At 35.9% G+C, this 17,195-nt stretch overlaps 2 protein-coding genes across 3 annotated transcripts in view; one reads left to right on the top strand and one right to left on the bottom strand.

Moving 5' to 3' along the window:
* Positions 1-5,046, bottom strand: part of LOC136804382 (coadhesin-like) — a 31,607-nt gene extending 26,561 nt beyond the window's left edge. The window contains exons 1-4 of one of the 2 annotated variants that reach the window (XM_067061094.1): positions 4,445-5,046; positions 3,993-4,025; positions 2,683-2,838; positions 1,143-1,358 (exon numbers count right to left, since the gene is read on the bottom strand). In XM_067061094.1, coding sequence (XP_066917195.1) covers positions 1,143-1,358; positions 2,683-2,838; positions 3,993-4,025; positions 4,445-4,961 — 922 coding nt within the window. In that variant the 5' untranslated portion in view covers positions 4,962-5,046. The remainder of the gene's footprint in view (positions 1-1,142; positions 1,359-2,682; positions 2,839-3,992; positions 4,026-4,444) is intronic. The other variant, XM_067061095.1, reaches the window with a different exon arrangement.
* A 3,338-nt stretch (positions 5,047-8,384) lies between these two features.
* LOC136804380 (uncharacterized) lies at positions 8,385-12,713 on the top strand. The gene is made up of 2 exons (XM_067061093.1): positions 8,385-9,381; positions 12,593-12,713. Exons 1-2 carry the CDS (start codon positions 8,409-8,411, stop codon positions 12,667-12,669), a joined length of 1,050 nt encoding a protein of 349 aa, XP_066917194.1. The 5' UTR covers positions 8,385-8,408; the 3' UTR covers positions 12,670-12,713.
* The last annotated feature ends 4,482 nt before the right edge of the window (positions 12,714-17,195 follow it).

The raw sequence follows: 17,195 nt of genomic DNA, 5'->3' as shown, positions 1-17,195 counted from the left end.
CCCTTGTATTCCCCAGTCGTTTAATATGATTATTTCATTTATGAATAATAGTAGAGGCCACTATGTCTTCCTGTGTGCAGCAGCTTGTTGATATTTTCAATTTTTTCCTGTCGAAGGTTGGAGCTTGGGAGTACGCCCAGCCAGCACATTATTACAGGCAAAATTTAAAAATATCAATTTAGGCTAATACACTTCTTAAAAAGGATTTTCTGACTTTTTCGTAATAATATTTTATGTTCACCATAGGTATTCTTTCCAAAAAAAAGTAAATTTTTTGAATTTTGACAAATTTTTATTTTTCAATGACGTCATCGTTTCATGACGTCATTTTGCCTTATTTCCTTATTATCTCATGATATATTCATTTTCAGATATAGGTTGCGATCTTTTTTTCATCATTTTTCATGCTCTTTCGAATGGAACAAAAATGTTTTCAATTTTGACGACTTTTTACTTTGGTTGCCATAGTAACCAATGACGTCAGTTTCCATGGCAGCGGGTGGTCCCACCCGGCCCCACCTCTCAAATTATGATCTTCTACATTTAAGGAACAATATTCAATCATAAAATCCCTTTGCACAAGCTGCTGCACACGAGAAGTTTTTTGGCGACCTAGTGGCCCCCACTATAATCAAATACTTTGCGAAATTTTCGACTCTGAGTCGTCTTGTTTTGCTCAAAAAGAGTTGACAATTCGAGGAAAATGCACTGTAAGGGTATGAATATTATCAATTTTTTGCTGCACTGTAGTGTAAGGGTGTGATTTTAAAAGCCAATTTTTCCATGCCCCCTCCACTGGGCGAAATAAGAGGTTTCCAATCCTGCAAATATCTTGAAAATATGATATTTCCATATACTTTTGTAAATATGGAAATATGACTTTTCCATATTTCTAAGTTATGAAAATACCATATTTCATGATATTTCCAAATCTGAAATATCATATTTTCAAAATATTTCAAATTCAAAAATTGGAAATATTTTGAAAATAGGATGTTTCAATGAATTTCGGAATTGGAAATATCATGAAATATGATATGGAAATATCATGAAATATGATATTTCCACAACTTTGGAAATATAAAAAAGTAATATTTCTATATTTACAAAAGTATATCTATTTGAAAAATTGTGTCACATACCAGGAAATATATCAATCTTGATACTACTGGATCCACAATACATTCCGCAATACTCTGGTGTCGGAGAATCGCACTGTCGTGTTGCGAACGAAAGTTTCCCAGGGCACGTCGTCTCGTTTTGGAATGTTTCGTTTACAGTTGACCAATTGCTCCATTGACCATGAACGGGAGGCCAGTAATAACATTTCCAAAGCGTTGTGTAGTAGTCTGCTTGTACTGGAATCAAAAATCGAAAATTAAAATTATTTAGTTATCAAAACTTAAATCTTCACTAGAACCTTAGGTTTAGAAAATCATATAAAGTTATTTTGAGGAAAATAAAAAATAATGCTCTATGGATTAGTAAATATACTAGCCATAACTTTCATTAAGGTGCCACCGCAGCAAAACGAACACATAGAGTTGAGTTTGCGTTCAAACGAATGATCTTAGCCCTACAGTAATTTTGTTAAGAGTGACCTCTCATCTGAGACAAAATTCTTTCAAATGCTAACAAATGTGTCAAGGGAGTAATTTACAGTCTACTTAGAGTGATATCTGTGCCTTGTCTTACACGTTTTTTATAAGAACAATTTCATAAGAATACGAGGCTGAAATTTGGCCAAAACCTAAGAACAAATTAAGAAGAATCTGAACCTCAAATTTCAGAAATTACTGAGAAGTACATGTTTCCATTTTAATTAACATTGACATTTAAGACTGAAAAAACTCATATAAATTTAAGAGCAGCCCAGCCAGAATCCTATGACTTACTGGTTTTTCCTATAAAAAGCGTATATATCTGAAGATACCTCTCTTCATAATCATATGTTATTTTACATTTTACTAATGTACACGTTTAGCAACTTTCGAATACCTTGAGTAGAGTAATATTTTTAACCTATGAAGAGCTACTTGTGATAGAACTACTTGTGATATAAAAAGGGAATTTCCCAGAAAAGGGAATTTCCCAGAAAAGGGAATTTCCTTAGATTCATTTAACTCTCTAGGGATAAGAAAAAGACAATCTGACATAACAAAATGAGTCATCAGATCAAAATAACTCCGGAGAAGTCTTCAAGAGTCTTTTTGATGATGATAAAACAATAGAGAGACCGTAAGATAAGACTGCTTACCGTTAAGCGGAACTAAAATACTGAAAAACGCGCGCAAAATTATGAGATGTTTCCCCGGGTGTTTCCCCAACTTCCTTATGCGTGAAGCTATGAATGCCATCCTCAGAAGCTTTAGGCCTCCTCCGGTGGCAACAAAGCTAGAATTCTTATAATTTCGGGATAGAACAATTAGATCAGTACACCTGTTTAAAAAATAGGACTAGGAAAGAACTTTTTCTCAGTATCATAAAAAGAAAGGTACCTGGAAGTCGTATAATAACAAACTCGAATTTAGTTCCTTCGTTCACTTTTTTATAATTCTGATAGAGCTCAGGGTTTTACCAACGCCCATCAGTGAAATGGTATGAAATGGCATGAAAAAATGGTACCACCAGTGGCTCTGGGTACTATGATATAAGGGTCAGATTTTATTTACTTTTAGCTACCTGGGCACCTTTGACGATTACAAGTTTTGATATCCACATCGAATTCAATCAAACATTGATCAGAGAAACACTTTCGATATCTTTTTTGTATTCCATCATTACCACATGATGAGCTACAAAGACTCCAATCACTCCATATGCTCCATGCTCCGCCAGCTAAAGTATAATGAGAAATAAAAAGATTTTCGAAAAAGATCTGTTTTTTTTTCCATTTCGAAAAATGATTTTATTAGATAGCGAAAAAATACACAAGGGGCCTATTTGCAGTAGCGTGGAGGGGCGCAAAATTTGTGTGGGGGAGCAGATTTTTATGACACTGTAATTATCTTTTTTCATTATGAATAGATAATGAGAGTGTCATAAAATCTACTCTCCTACACAAATTTTGCGCCCCTCTTGTCTACGCTACTGTATTTTTGATATGCGTAAGTCAAGATGACGTCATATTTTTTAACGGAAGCACTCGAAAAAAGCCGGATTTTGAACCTTCGTGTTTCTATTTTTAGTAACAGAGAGAGGTCAAATCCCGGATTCTTTTGGGTGTTACTGCTAGAAAAATGACTTACGGATATCAAGAATTTGAGCTTCAAAACTTAAACAATAGCCATTCAAGTTAGGATAAGATACTTCTAGTAGCACTGGAAGATAAGTACTGACCTACGTCTTTTAATAACGAGTTAACCAAATGATCAAAGTAGTTTATTTCAAGCAAACTAAGCGTCGATTTAATTGGGGCACCAAAAAGCAGGGAAATGATATAGTAAACTCCACTACTAGTATGTCATTTCCCAGCGAGCACCTCACCAAAAACATCACCAAAAACCGGGATTTTTCATCCCGTTTCTTAGTGAGTTCCACTTTGACGATTAGAAGTCTTTCAAGTGTTTTGACGCAAGTTCGATTTTTTTTGATACTGCAAGAGCTTCAAACGTTTAAAGTGAAACATTCGAAAAGGTCGCAAAGTGGATTAGACGTTACAGCGTAGAAAAAAAGCCGTGACGTCTAGTATAGGTTAGTCATTTATCCCTGCAAAAGCGTGTCTGTGATTGCTAATTTTGGTGCTCATTTGTGTTTTTTCACTCTAAATCAGCAATTTTCGGCTAAAAAGAGGGAAAATATCCAAACAATTTGTAGTCACTTCGTTCGCTTAATTTTTACAAAGATAGTTTCTTTAATAGGTGGCGCAGTTTGACCCAATTTTGTTTCAACTGCATACACAAATGAAAATAATTTAAAATCTGTAAGAATCCATTAAGATTTTGCATAAGGTATTTTATAAAAGCAAACATAAAACAATAGAAAAAGCTTACCACTATCACAGTTCCCCTTTGTTTCCTGGTGTGCTAAAATGAAAAATGAAAATATTTAGATTATTACACACTTAAAGCTTAAAGGTTTTGTTTTTACATAAATGTTCCCGTTTCATCTCAGACACATATTTCATATCGGGACAGTGTCTTCCATCCGTGTCCGTTTCTGAATTAAAATTGATGAGTAAGCAAACGATATCACTCTTATCTAAAAACAAAACTCTGTTTCTGTCTTCTCCTTTATGAAGAAGTGTCAGATAAAGATTTTTCCTTTCTGAGAAGTTTGTCCATCTTAGTAACCGAAAAAGCCAAAAAGAATTCTTTCAAGAGCGGCCTTATTTGCTTGAGAGGGCGTTTAAAAAAGGAGTGAATGTTCGATGAAATATGGTAATAAAAACAAAAATTAACTTAACAAAAAGGTTTGTTGAACCATAGCCTTGCCAATAACTCACCGTTATATTCCGGCTTCCAAGTTTCGAAAAATTTGTTATTATCTACCATAGAGGTAGTCACAAAGTCAATAGTATGGTTAACAGCGTTTATTCCAAAGAAAGAATAGTCTGTAGACTTTGAGAATTCGATTGTCACTGTACCATTTTCTTTATCTGCTGCTATGAGACATGCTTTTGAATCAGATGATCTGGTCAATTGAAGTGTATTCTTAATCGTTAAAGACATATAATATTGAGGGTAAGTATACGAACGAAGATAGAATCCATCATAATCATTTTTGTTACATTCGATTTGCTTTTCAACAAACCATAAGGTTCTATTGGATACCATACTGTCTTCTTTTAAATACAATAACGTTTCATTTGAATTTTCCAATATTTCATTTTCCTCAAAACCGATATAAAAACCGGGAAATATTTTGCATTCGAATCGGATTCCAGAGTTGTATGTTTGAAGTGTTGATGCTTCGCCGTACATCAGAATATGTGTAAATATCAGCAATATCCAGCAATACATGGTCCAGTTCAACTAATTACTTATGAGGCAATCAAAAAAAATCACCGAAGAACAACCTATGCAACTCAGATCTTCTTGTTATAAATAAACTGTTTACCATTTTGACCCATAATAACCGTTGATGGTTTTTTCAAACCAGAAGCGCCATATACATGAGTGAAAGCACGTACCACCTTGTATCGTACTACTCAAAAAACCACAAACCTGAATAATGAATATAGGAAGTAAAAAGAGAATCATTGAATGGTAACACAATTTCATTGAATATGAATATTCACGCATACGAATACACGTTGTTTTTTAAAAACTAGTTTTACAAAGCAGCCTCAATGTTTCTTAAGAAATCGGCCTCTTTTGAGTCTTAAATGTTTCTTACATGTTTTTAAACTTTTTGACATAATCAGCCTCATCTTGTTTTGATTGGAAGGTTTGAAAAAAAAACGAATTAAAAATATTTTCTCATTCTGAGCCTCATGTTTCTTAAAAGTGTTTTTCTTATAAAAAAAGTAAAATTGTATATGAAAAATTAATACCTTTAAAAACTGCAATCGAAGCCATTGGGATAACCAGTTTGACGTTTGACGTCACTAAATTATCAGGGGGGTCAGGGTCAGAATTCGCTGGAAATTCAGCCGTCGAAATAGTTCCTTGGCCGCTGGAATAGTCGTCTGGCCGGCGGAAATGCTATCCGGCCGGCGGAAAATTGGCCGTCGGAATAGTCATTCGGCCGGCAATATAGTCGTCCGGCCACCGAAATAGTCATCCGGTCCGCGGAAAATTGGCCGTCGGAAAAGTTATCTGGTCTTCAAAAAGTGAGGTCGAGTTATTTTTTTCGAGTTTTTATTTTGAGCTACGAAAAAACGAGTTATGATATCATTTTCCATAAATTTTGGTTTAACTATGAATGAGTATGATGTCATTCATTATCAATATCGTTATTGTTTTTTTTTTGCTAACTTTAATTGTTCGAGTTGTTTGCTGTTGTTAACTACTCGGTTATTTTAAATTGAATAACTTTTAGATTAGCTATTTAAAATTTCCTTATTTTAAACTATTTTATAACTCGGTTCCCGAACACCAGATTGTTGATAAGTTTATTATAATCAAGCCAAAAATTACGAAAAAGGACGCAACAACTCGGTTTTTCATAACTCAAAAATAGCTCGAAAAAAATAACTCGACGTCAATTTCCGCAGACCGAATAACTTTTCCGACGGCCAATTTTCCGCAGGCCAGACGGCTATTCCGCCGGCCAAATGACTATTCCGACGGCCAATTTTCCGCCGGCCGGATAGCATTTCCGCCGGCCAAGGAACTATTTCGACGGCCGAATTTCCGGCGAATTCTGACCCTGACCCTCCCCTGATACTTAATAAATAAATATCTACTCTTATCTACCGAATAGACGTCCCCCTGCTTATTGTTAAGAGGAAAAAATCCTCCCCCCGCTCTCATTAAGGTGGGAGTTAACCTTCAGATTTAAAAAAGTCAAAAAATTACATCTTTTAATATTTTTGATGAAGTTTTCAGGAAATGATAATCAACTATTAAGGTTTCTAAAAATAGAAAACAATTCTAAAAATAACTACGGACGGGGGTAAAATCAGTCAGGGGGTAAAATCCTATATTTTGCTTGTGTCAGGTTTTCTGAAACACTGAGTTGACCTACAAGCTACTTTTTTTTTAAAGTACAGTATTATATGGAAAAATGAGCCTGTTACAGATTTGGCAACATTTGAACTAAAAGTAGACAAATATGTTGAAGGCTTGTGAAAATTATGAGAGCTTCTACAACTGCCCTTTTGGTCTTGTATCTTAAAGTTTAGACAACATGCAACTATTTTGGACCATTGTGGTAAATATTCAATCGATTTCAGCTTATCAATAGGCCCATGGAAGATTTGGCTATATTATTGCCCCCGCAACGAGCGTAGCGAGTGAGGAGGCCTTCATAGCTTCACGCAAGGATATTGGACAGGAATCTCGAATCTTTGCGCGCGCGTTTGTTCGTATTGTATGTTCCGGCCAATTAAGTGTTCCGCAGAAATATGGCGGTAAATTATACAGCGGTAAATGTTATACACATTTTCATATTACGTTATATGCTATTACCATTATTATATATTGCATTTCATTAGTTTTGATTTAGGATTGAAAAGCTGAAGCGAGTGTTATAAATGCAAATTATAGAATTTTATCGACCGCCGGAGGCGGTTTCTTTCATAGTGGTACGCTAATCTCGTTTTGCCTTGGCTCATTACTTTGTCTACCATTTACTTTCGGTTTTTTTAACTAGATTACCCAGGTGTTTCTCTTTTTTTTGCCTGAATGTCTTATATTCGGAATTGAATAATCGAGACATGAAAAATGACTACATTGGAATCTGTTTTCAATGAATAATCTAAAATGTATTGGAGATGACATGTAAGCGTTAATAATGTGCGCGCGCTCTTTCGCGAGCGTGATGCGTGATGGAAGGCGGTCGTTTCAGTGTGGTTTACATCCACACTGTGACCTAGTTTCATAAAATAGAAACAAACGATCTAATATTGGAGTATAGCCCGATCTCGCTCGCATCGAGGAATCCAGGCTAAGAGAATAGCTGAAAGCTATTGCTCGTAGCCACCATCATAGTCATATGAAAGAAACATATGTCATATGTCATATGACTATGCCACCATCAACCTCTTTTAGTCTTTCTCGCGGAAATATCAAGACGTTTCTTGTTAACCACAAAAATGTAAGTTATTTTAATCTTAGAAAATCAGTTCAATCTGATTAAAATACATGTACACAACTTATTGATTCTTCAAGACAAGTTAAAGATAAAATGTCTAAGATGCGTTTTTCTAATTTTTTCCTCAGAATGAGTACCATCCCGGGTGCATGTCACTAGTCCGACACTTTCTAGTCCGACAGTAAAATAGTCAGAATCTATAAAATAAATTTAGAATTTAGAAGTCTTTTTTTCCGATGTCACTTATGTCCGAAAACGAAAGATTTTACAGTGTCGAATGTTGAATAAGGGTTTTTTTACTGAGATAATATTAATAAAAGTTCATTTTGGCATTTTGACATAATTAGAAATTAAGGACCAATAAAATTTTCTTAGAAATAATTTATAGCAAAAAGAATGCACCGCCCTTTTTGCATGTTCAGAATTATGAAGCTTCCCAAAATTTAAGAAAAGTTGGGTTTTGGGGCCCAACGTCAAAGTCGGAATTTTGGATTTTTATAAGCACGTGGTTGCTGATAAAAGATGTGCCTCCTTTTCGGCGATTCATATTTCGTTTTACATGTTTTTTTTTGACTCGTTGTCGGACAAAATTGTTGTCGGAATACTGACGCATTCGTCAAATTCAACGTCGGACATTTTTACTGTCGGACTAGAAAGTGTCGGACTACTGACGACCTCCCACCATCCCTGCATCTGAAGAATCGAACGAAATGACTTCTGCTTCAACAAATAAGGATCAAGTCGAGAGTCCGTTGAATGCAGATTCCCAAACCCTCAGTCCAAAGGACCAAAATCAGGATCCAGCTGAGCAAATGTCTAGAAAACGTCGAAATATCGAAGAAAGTGACGACACTGTTCCTACTAATAAGTTTGCTAAAATTGAGGAACGTTTCGACCTGTCTAACAAAGACAAAACAAACTCTTGGAGTATTAAATCTGATCTTGCGGAGTATGCCATTAAACAGATGAACTCCTACATTAATGATGGTGATATAAAGGATGAAATTTTATATCAGTTTCCGATACCAGACAATCTAAATAACAAAAAGGAAATGGATTCCAATATTAGATCGCTTCTATCTGAAATGAGAGCGAAAGAAACTTTGTCGCTTGACAAAGCGTTTGAATCAGTCCAAGACAAAGTCTTGAATGTTTTTGGACCCCTGTCCCAAGTATGGGAATTCTTGGAGATCCAGAAGGATCAGGCAATCGAGCAGACCTCAAACATGTCGGAGGAGGAGTTTACATCAGACATGGACGACATGCTTCGCTCAGCAAAAGACTGTGCAAGACTGATAGACATGACAGTCACCATGCTTGGACAAGCCTTTAACAGCTTATCTTATTACAGAAGAAGGAATGCATTGTTGTCAATCCTCAAAGGGGACAAAACGAAAGTGAAGGAAATGATGAAGGAGAACAAAGATATCCTTCAAGAGAATACCTCTTCTAATCGCCTTTTTGGAGAGAAATTTGATGAAAAGATGGTGGAAGTCGTTAAACTCAAGAAGAAATCTAAAGAATTTTTCAATGTAATGGATGGCAAAACGAAATCGTCCGTTAATAAACAGAACAGAATTGGGCTCAACCAGTCCTTTCGTGGGGGCCCCCTACCCAGTACAAGTGGAAGGGGGCAGAATTTTTTCCAAGCCAACCAATCTCAAAGTGGAAACAACAGAATTGGTAAGTCCAACTTCTTCTTCATTACAAACAAATTTAGTACCAATTTTGTCTGTTCAGGACTATCCAAAATCCAAAATCCATCGATTAGTGAAAAACCTGTTTCCAGTCAAGTTGAGTCAGAGTCTACCACTTGCCGGAAGGGTAAAATTTTTCATCAAAAACTGGGAAAAACTGACAAAGGACCCCTCAGTTCTAGAGATAGTTCAAGGTTACAAAATTCCATTTATAGACACTCCACATCAAACTTTTTTGCCCAAAGCAGGCAACTTATCCAAAGAAGAAAAGGAACTAGTGGAACAGGAAATAGAACAAATGCAGTTGAAAGGTGCAATAACAAAAGTGAAACCTTGCAAAGACCAGTTTCTCAGCAACATTTTTCACAGTTCCCAAAAAATGGGGGGAACAGACCTGTGATAAATTAAAACATTGAACAGTTTCATTCACTGCCCTCATTTCAAGATGGAGGGGTTGTTCCTTGTAAAAGAACTACTTTCACCCAACGATTGGATGTGCAAAGTGGATTTGAAGGATGCCTACTTCTCCATACCCATCCATCAGAATTCACAGAAATTCTTACGTTTCGAATGGGAAGGTTCACTTTATCAATTCCTCAGCCTGTGTTTTGGCCTGTCTCCTGCTCCACTAGTATTCACAAAATTATTGAAAGTTCCAATAACACTCCTAAGAAAATTACAGATAAGATTGATAATTTATCTGGACGACATTCTTTTGATGGCTTCATCCAAGGAGGAATTGGAGATAGCCAGGGATACATTGATTTTTCTATTTCAACATCTGGTTTCGTAATCAATGCGAAAAAGTCAGAATTGACTCCTACGAAAAGATAGAATTTTTAGGGATCATTATAGATTCAGTGAAAGATGGAAATGTCTCTATCAGAGGAAAAAGTTCAGAAAATTATTGTGAAATGCTTGAAAATGCTGGACAAGAAAAAAGTTCTATAAGGGAAGTTTCTCAGCTGATAGGGACATTATCATCCACAACAATGGCAATCCTGCCAGCTCCTCTCCAGTACAGGTTTATACAAAAACAAGTAATTCAAGAGTTGAACTTTTATCTATCATACGAGAAACAGATTGTACTCTCCCCAGGGGAGAGCAGAAATAGATGGTGGATAAACAACATACGTTTGAACAATGGAAGGTCTCTACTTTGGAACCCCCCAGTTACTGATAAAATCAGATGCCTCAAAGGAAGGGTGGGGAGCTTACTGCCAAGGAAAGAAGACCGGGGGACCTTGGTCAGAAAGGGAAAGGGACCTGCACATAAATATTCTGGAATTAAAAGCAGCAAACTTTGCCATATTGACATTCACCCAAAACAAGAGTCATCTGAACAGCATTCATATTCAGATAGACAACATGACTGCCCTCTCCTACCTAGTGAAAATGGGAGGGACAAACAACCAGGAATTAGTGAGAATAAGCAAGCAAATTTGGAATTATTTAATTTCCAGGGGGATCACACTTACTGCAGAACATCTTCCAGGGATATTAAACAAGGAAGCGGATTTCGAATCGAGAAATGTGAGGGATTGCACGCGAGTGGAAACTAGACCGAGTAGTGTTTCAGAGACTTTGTCAGACATTCGGCACCCCAGAGATAGACCTTTTTGCGTCAAGGGTCTCCAAACAGCAGCTGAAAAAGTATTTCTCGTGGAAAACAGATCCATTCAGTCTGGGCAGAGATGCATTCCAAACATTGGGTCCCAGGGCTTGAATTATGCTTTCCCCCCGTTCAACTGATAGAAAGGTGCTAGCAAAAGTTCAGAGGGAACAGTCAAACTTATTCTAATAACACCAGCTTGGCAAACTCAGTCTTGGTTCCCAAAACTAATGGAAATGGCAGTTGGCAATTCCGGTTCTTCTTCCCTCATACGAAAGCCTTTTGAGCAACCCAAAAAGGGAAATTCATCCATTGTTAGGAAACCACTCCTTAAGACTCCTGGCATGGAAGTTTTCAGGAAAGTTTCTTCAGAAGGAATTTCGGAAAGAGCTTCCAATCTCATCTCCAATGCAAGAAGAGTTGGAACAATATCTAATTACGAATCGGCCTGGAGAAAGTTCGATTGTTGGTGTAGTGAAAAACAGATTGATCCCACTACATGTGATGTATCTATAGTTCTTGACTATCTAGCACATCTTTTTGATCAGGGTTATAGGTACGGCTATATTGCAGCCCATCGGTCTGCAATTTCTGCCTATCATGAGCCTATTAAAGGCATTTTGGTTGGTAAGCATCCTAGAGTATCAAGTCTTTTGACAGGGATTTTTAATGAAAGACCACCATTACCACGATATAGTTTCGTTTGGGATGTTGAAACAGCATTAAAATTCATTAAGACTCTTCCTATTGATGATCAATTTCTGACAATTTACTTACTTATAAGTTGGTAACCTTGCTATCTTTATAGCAGCCTCAAGAGTTTCTGAAATAACAAATTTGGATATCGATTTTCTACTGAAACAACCTGACGTTTACGTCTTCACTTTTTCTCAAGTTTCAAAAACCTGGAAACCAGGTCAAAAAGCACCTACGATGGAATTTAAAGTTTATGACAGAGATGTCAGTCTCTGTGTTTGTCGGACATTAGACCTGTATCTCAAAAGAACAGAATCAAAAAGGTGATCATAAACAACGTTTTAAATATCTATTGTCCGTCCGTAATCCACCCGTTAAATCATGTACAGTCTCAAGGTGGTTAGTAAACATGCTTGGGCTATGTGGCATTGATACAAAAACTTTTAAAGCTCACTCCACTAGAGCAGCTTCAACCTCGAAAGCCTCTTCCTCAGGTATCTCTCTAACAGAAATTGTTAAAAGGGGGAAGTGGAAATCTGACTCAACTTTCCGAAAGTTTTATCACAAGGACTAGTTAAAGAATCTGACTTCCAAGGAAGTATTTTAGCATCTAAAAAGCTTTGAAGAGAGGTTGATGGTGGCTACGAGCAATAGCTTTCAGCTATTCTCTTAGCCTGGATTCCTCGATGCGAGCGAGATCGGGCTATACTCCAATATTAGATCGTTTGTTTCTATTTTATGAAATAAAATTGAGGATTACGTAAGGGCGCGAAGCGCCTGAAATGTAATCCAGATTTTATGAATAAAATAGAAACAACGATCTAATATCCCCCCACCCGCTCCTGGCATCCTGTTTATTTCTATTTTATTCTCTTGTGTATTTTTTCAGGTTATGGCCCGCCAGGCGTAAAACCCCGTGGACGCGGACGTGGTCGTGGGCGTGGTGGTTATCGCGGATGGCGCTGATTACAAACTAGTTTTTTCAATCAAAGATAGAACCTGAAACCTAATTACTTCTCGTTATTTTCTCTGCATTCCATTCTTATTTTGGCCAAACTAGGGAAAATCATCCTTTATAAAGTATTCGATGTTTCGACCATAGTAAATAAAAAACGTCTTGATATGTATCTTTTTTCGGAAGTCTTGGAATCTGAATTATATTTTTTCTAAAAACGTTACTTGACACTATTATCATAGACTGGATTCCTCGATGCGAGCGAGATCGGGCTATACTCCAATATTAGATCGTTTGTTTCTATTTTATTCATAAAATCTGGATTACATTTCAGGCGCTTCGCGCCCTTACGTAATCCTCAAACTTATAAAGTTCTTAATTTTTCTATGACGGGAAAAGCGGGTAACACATAAAATGTTAAAAAGTACTATTCCTCCTAATTAAGCTATATTATTATCCCAGTTAGGATAAATGTTTTATTATATTTTCTTACTAGTTCATATTTGGTTAAAAAGTAAAATCTTCTTTATGTGCATAATTGTTAAAAGAGTAAAGAAGACGCAGATCTGTATCATGTAATCATTCCTGTCATTCTTCCATTTTAATATTTCAGTTTGAATTTTTCACATAGCCTCTAATTAGGATAAATCATCCCAGCTCCAGTCTGGAAAGTAGGGAAATGTTACGCCGGAGCTGCGCCAACTTAACTGGAAAAAGTTGAAGGCAGCAGATCTCAAATCTCAAATATACACCGGAGATAGTTTATCCTAATTTGCAATAGCTCCTAGCTGTTTCCCGCCAAAATTCAATCCTCAAAACGCAACTCCCGCGATTTACCTCTTCCGTTTTCCCGCCACAAATTACGTCCGGGTTCAAATATCATGTGCAAAAATCATGTGGACGATCAATCGAAAGTCTCCACCGGCGTTTCTTTTTTGAAAGAAGACCGCTAATACCACTTTCTTTCAAGTTGTTTACGGAGAAGGGTGAGAACCACAACAAAATAAAATGGCGCATGTATGCATGCATGCATGTTCTGTTTTCAGTTTGATGTTCACATGCAGCTGTTTTGTTTTGAGCTTGGTCAAGATTGATGAAGAATCATTCCAAACAGCACACATCATTATGTCTACGTGAGTTTAAAGTAGTAGTTCTGATATGGATGCAGCACCACACACATAGTAATTTTGTCATCCTGTTTCTTGCTTGTGCTGGGGGGGGGGGGATTGCAGAGTCATTCGGGGTCAAAAAACAATAGCAGCTGCACATTTTTGTGTTGTTTTTACGTTATAAGTTTTCAAGATGAAAATTATCCCAGCAAGTTTATTTCTTTATCAGAAGCAAGATACTTTTCAAATCAAATTTTGGGTGTTAGGCTATCAACAGAGTGGGGAGCTTCTGAGAATAGTACCGTGAGTGGTCCTAAATCCGACAGCCCTGTCTAATTCCGACCCCCCAAATAAAGGTTATGAAAAAAAATTCTATGTTTACAAACACTCCTTCTCCAAGTTGAACGAAAAACTATTGCAAGAATTCTCAAAACAAATTCAAAACATCTAACAAGATGGCTATAATGTCAAAATGTCAATAATGTAATTAAAAAGTGTGAGTTGTAAAAGTCTGAATGTAATTACCTTTTATTATCATTTATGATGTTTGACATATTGCAAAAAAAAATATGTTTCGTATAAGAAGCAATTATTGTTAATTATTTGGTTCAACTGGTTTACTGTATCAAATTTCCCAGTTTAGTTGACACTTTGGTATTTTCGTTGCGTCACAGCAAAAAGGTTTTTTTTATTTTAGTTTGTATCTTTGAAAGACCACGTCGGATTTAGGCAGGGCTGTCGGATTTAGGACCACTCATGGTACAGTATTCTGGTATTTATTGCAAAAATGACTGGTTTTCCATTATAATGAGTTAAAAGTAAAAATCCACAGTATGGCCCAAACTTTGTTGGGCCATTGCTTGGCGATTTTGAACTTGATTATTAAAGTCCTCAAAAATGACCCAAAACTGGCCGGCACATGCCCAGGGTGTTTTATTATGGCCAGGTTTTGGTTGCTGAAATCAATTATTCTGTGGGCCTGAAACTAGCAGGGTAATTTCCAAGCACTTTTTTACCACTGTTATTCAGTGACAAAAAATCAATTTCAAATAGACCTTTTCGCCTTTCCATCCGCCATATTGAATTGTATGCAAAAATTATGGTGGCCGAATTGCCGTGGTGAAATTCCCTTATGCAAAAAGAAAGTATTAATATAAAACTTACATGCATAATTGGCATTATATTAAAGTGTAATCTTGTAGAAGAAAGATTAGATTTGCTTCTCTTGAAAACTAAAAATAATTATGTTCACTCATCTCTTAGAACAAGCTCTTCAAAAATCAATAACATTAGACATTAATTCAAACTGAAAGATCATCAGCGAAGGTAAAAAATAATCCTTATTCGGCTGACGGTAAATTATTCTCCTGGGAATAGAGCCGCCAAATGATCAAATCAAAACATTGATACTGTAATGTGTGACGTCATAATTACTGCTTTTCAGTTTACGTGTTTTGAAAGTTTGATGTGTGTACTCCGTCTTCGTGGAATTTCTTAATGGCATGAAAAAAGAATATGCTATGTCTTTAAGGACAAATTTCTAAAAGGCTTTTGTTGTTCTGTGAATATTTCTTTTTGGATTGATAAATTCCATCTTTTATTGTTCTAATGATTATAATATTATTTATAAGATGCTTTGTTGTCTTTTCAATCTTTGAGTAAACTTGCATATGTTTTGCATACTTTCCAACTAAATCCAACCCAGTCCAACCACGGCTTTTTCGTTCCTTTATTTTTGCATACAATTCAATATGGCGGATGGAAAGGTGAAAAGGTCTATTCAGTTAGGGCATAGGGAAACCATCCAGGATCCTGCCATTCTATCAGCCAGCAAAAACTAAATGACACTTGTAAACTTAAGTTTCTTACCATTTTCCATCGAAAATAATCAAAAAAATTACTACTTCCCAAAGCCGGAGACCAAAGCAAATGATCTTTCTTGATGAGGGCTCCTTTTTGGATCTATTTTTAACTCATTTAAAATGGTGGACAGCGTTAATGATGAAGGCGCCCCGTGCATCGAGACGAGGGTGGTAACGCCAAAACGCCCAATATGATCAGCCAACAGAAGGTGAGTTTGTTGCCGCTCGAGTTACATCATGCACTCCACCGTAGCCAAAGTGGGAACGATATTTCACAATTACTGTATAAGAATATCTTATGTGCTTAATTCTATTTGACTTTGAGAGCTTCATGGAAGATGAAGAAGTAGAAAGATAAAAAATGCGCTTGTTAATTTTTTTTAAATATAAAGGTGGGTAAAGGCCACATTTTTGGTACACCTGTCCCTTCGGGTTGGTGTAATTTAAGATGCACGATCTAACGATTTGCGATTCACGATGCGCGATCCATGCATAAAGTATGCTGATTATTCTTAATAATTATCATAAAACATAAATTATATAACACAATTCTAAAACAATGGCATAATCTTTTCTCGCTTTTGTTCCCCACAGTAAATTTATCCAAAAAAAAGAAATAAATAAGCAATGGAACTACGAATAATTACGACCGTAAAATTATGAAAAAAATAACTTGCATAATCTTACAATATAAAGAAAGTGAAAGTAATAAACAATGCACAAGAAACATTTTTGCTCTCAGTTTTAACAATCGATAATCGAATATAGGAATTTCTTTCTTAAAGCAAATAAAAGAATATATTGGAGAACAATATGTTTTGCGGACCGTAATGTACGAAGCAAAAAACGGATGCTCTATTATGAGAAAGAATATTCTTTCGGTAAACAATTTCCCTATATTGATTCAAGTTATGAAAAAGAGAGAGAGTACACAAGGTGAATGCACGTGGCTTTCACCTTCCTTTTTAATCTATAAAAACGCACTGAAAGATTTTTTAAATATAATTTGTATAATCTTACATAAATTATGTTTTTAAAAATGATTGAGTTTCAGCGAATAAAAGTTTGTAAATTGCCTAAATATTTTATCATGATTAGTATAATTACGCATGAATTAACATATTTTATGCACGGATCGCGAATCGTGCATCGTAAATCGTTAGATCGTGCATCTTAAATTACACCAACCCTGTCCCTTCCGTTACACTAAAAAATATTTATCCTCAAAAGGCTTCTAAATTTATTATTTGTATTAAGTAATGGTTCTACCATGATAATAAATTGTGTGCCCCTCAATAACATTGTTTTATAAAAGGTTTGTAACTCTAATTGCCACCCGGTCAAGTTTTTAACCCTTATCAATAAACCAATGGAGACTAGGTGTTTCTCCCTATATATTGCAATTTCAAGAAAGACGTTTATTGAAAAATGCTTCTTCAGAGTTGTTGAATCAATCCCACTGATAAAATTTGAATAAATATTTTTCAAGTTGACGGTAGAGTGTATATATTTTGTGTAACGGAAGGGACAAATTATCAGTTGATGTGTAAATTCATTTTTTTTAAT

This window comes from Clytia hemisphaerica, unplaced genomic scaffold (genome assembly GCF_902728285.1).
Source record: "Clytia hemisphaerica strain Z4C2 unplaced genomic scaffold, Clytia hemisphaerica genome assembly, whole genome shotgun sequence".
Classification (NCBI taxonomy): Eukaryota; Metazoa; Cnidaria; class Hydrozoa; order Leptothecata; family Clytiidae; genus Clytia; species Clytia hemisphaerica.
The sequence above is the reverse complement of the archived record's forward strand: the minus strand, read 5'-3'. Positions and strand labels throughout refer to the sequence as shown.

What these genes read in the sequence shown, in the direction of transcription:
- LOC136804380 (XM_067061093.1), top strand. Translation starts at nt 8,409, where the DNA reads ATGACTTCTGCTTCAACAAATAAGGATCAAGTCGAGAGTCCGTTGAAT. An exon ending in AAGTGGAAACAACAGAATTG is followed by an intron (nt 9,382 to 12,592) that starts GTAAGTCCAACT and finishes GTATTTTTTCAG; the next exon opens with GTTATGGCCCGCCAGGCGTA.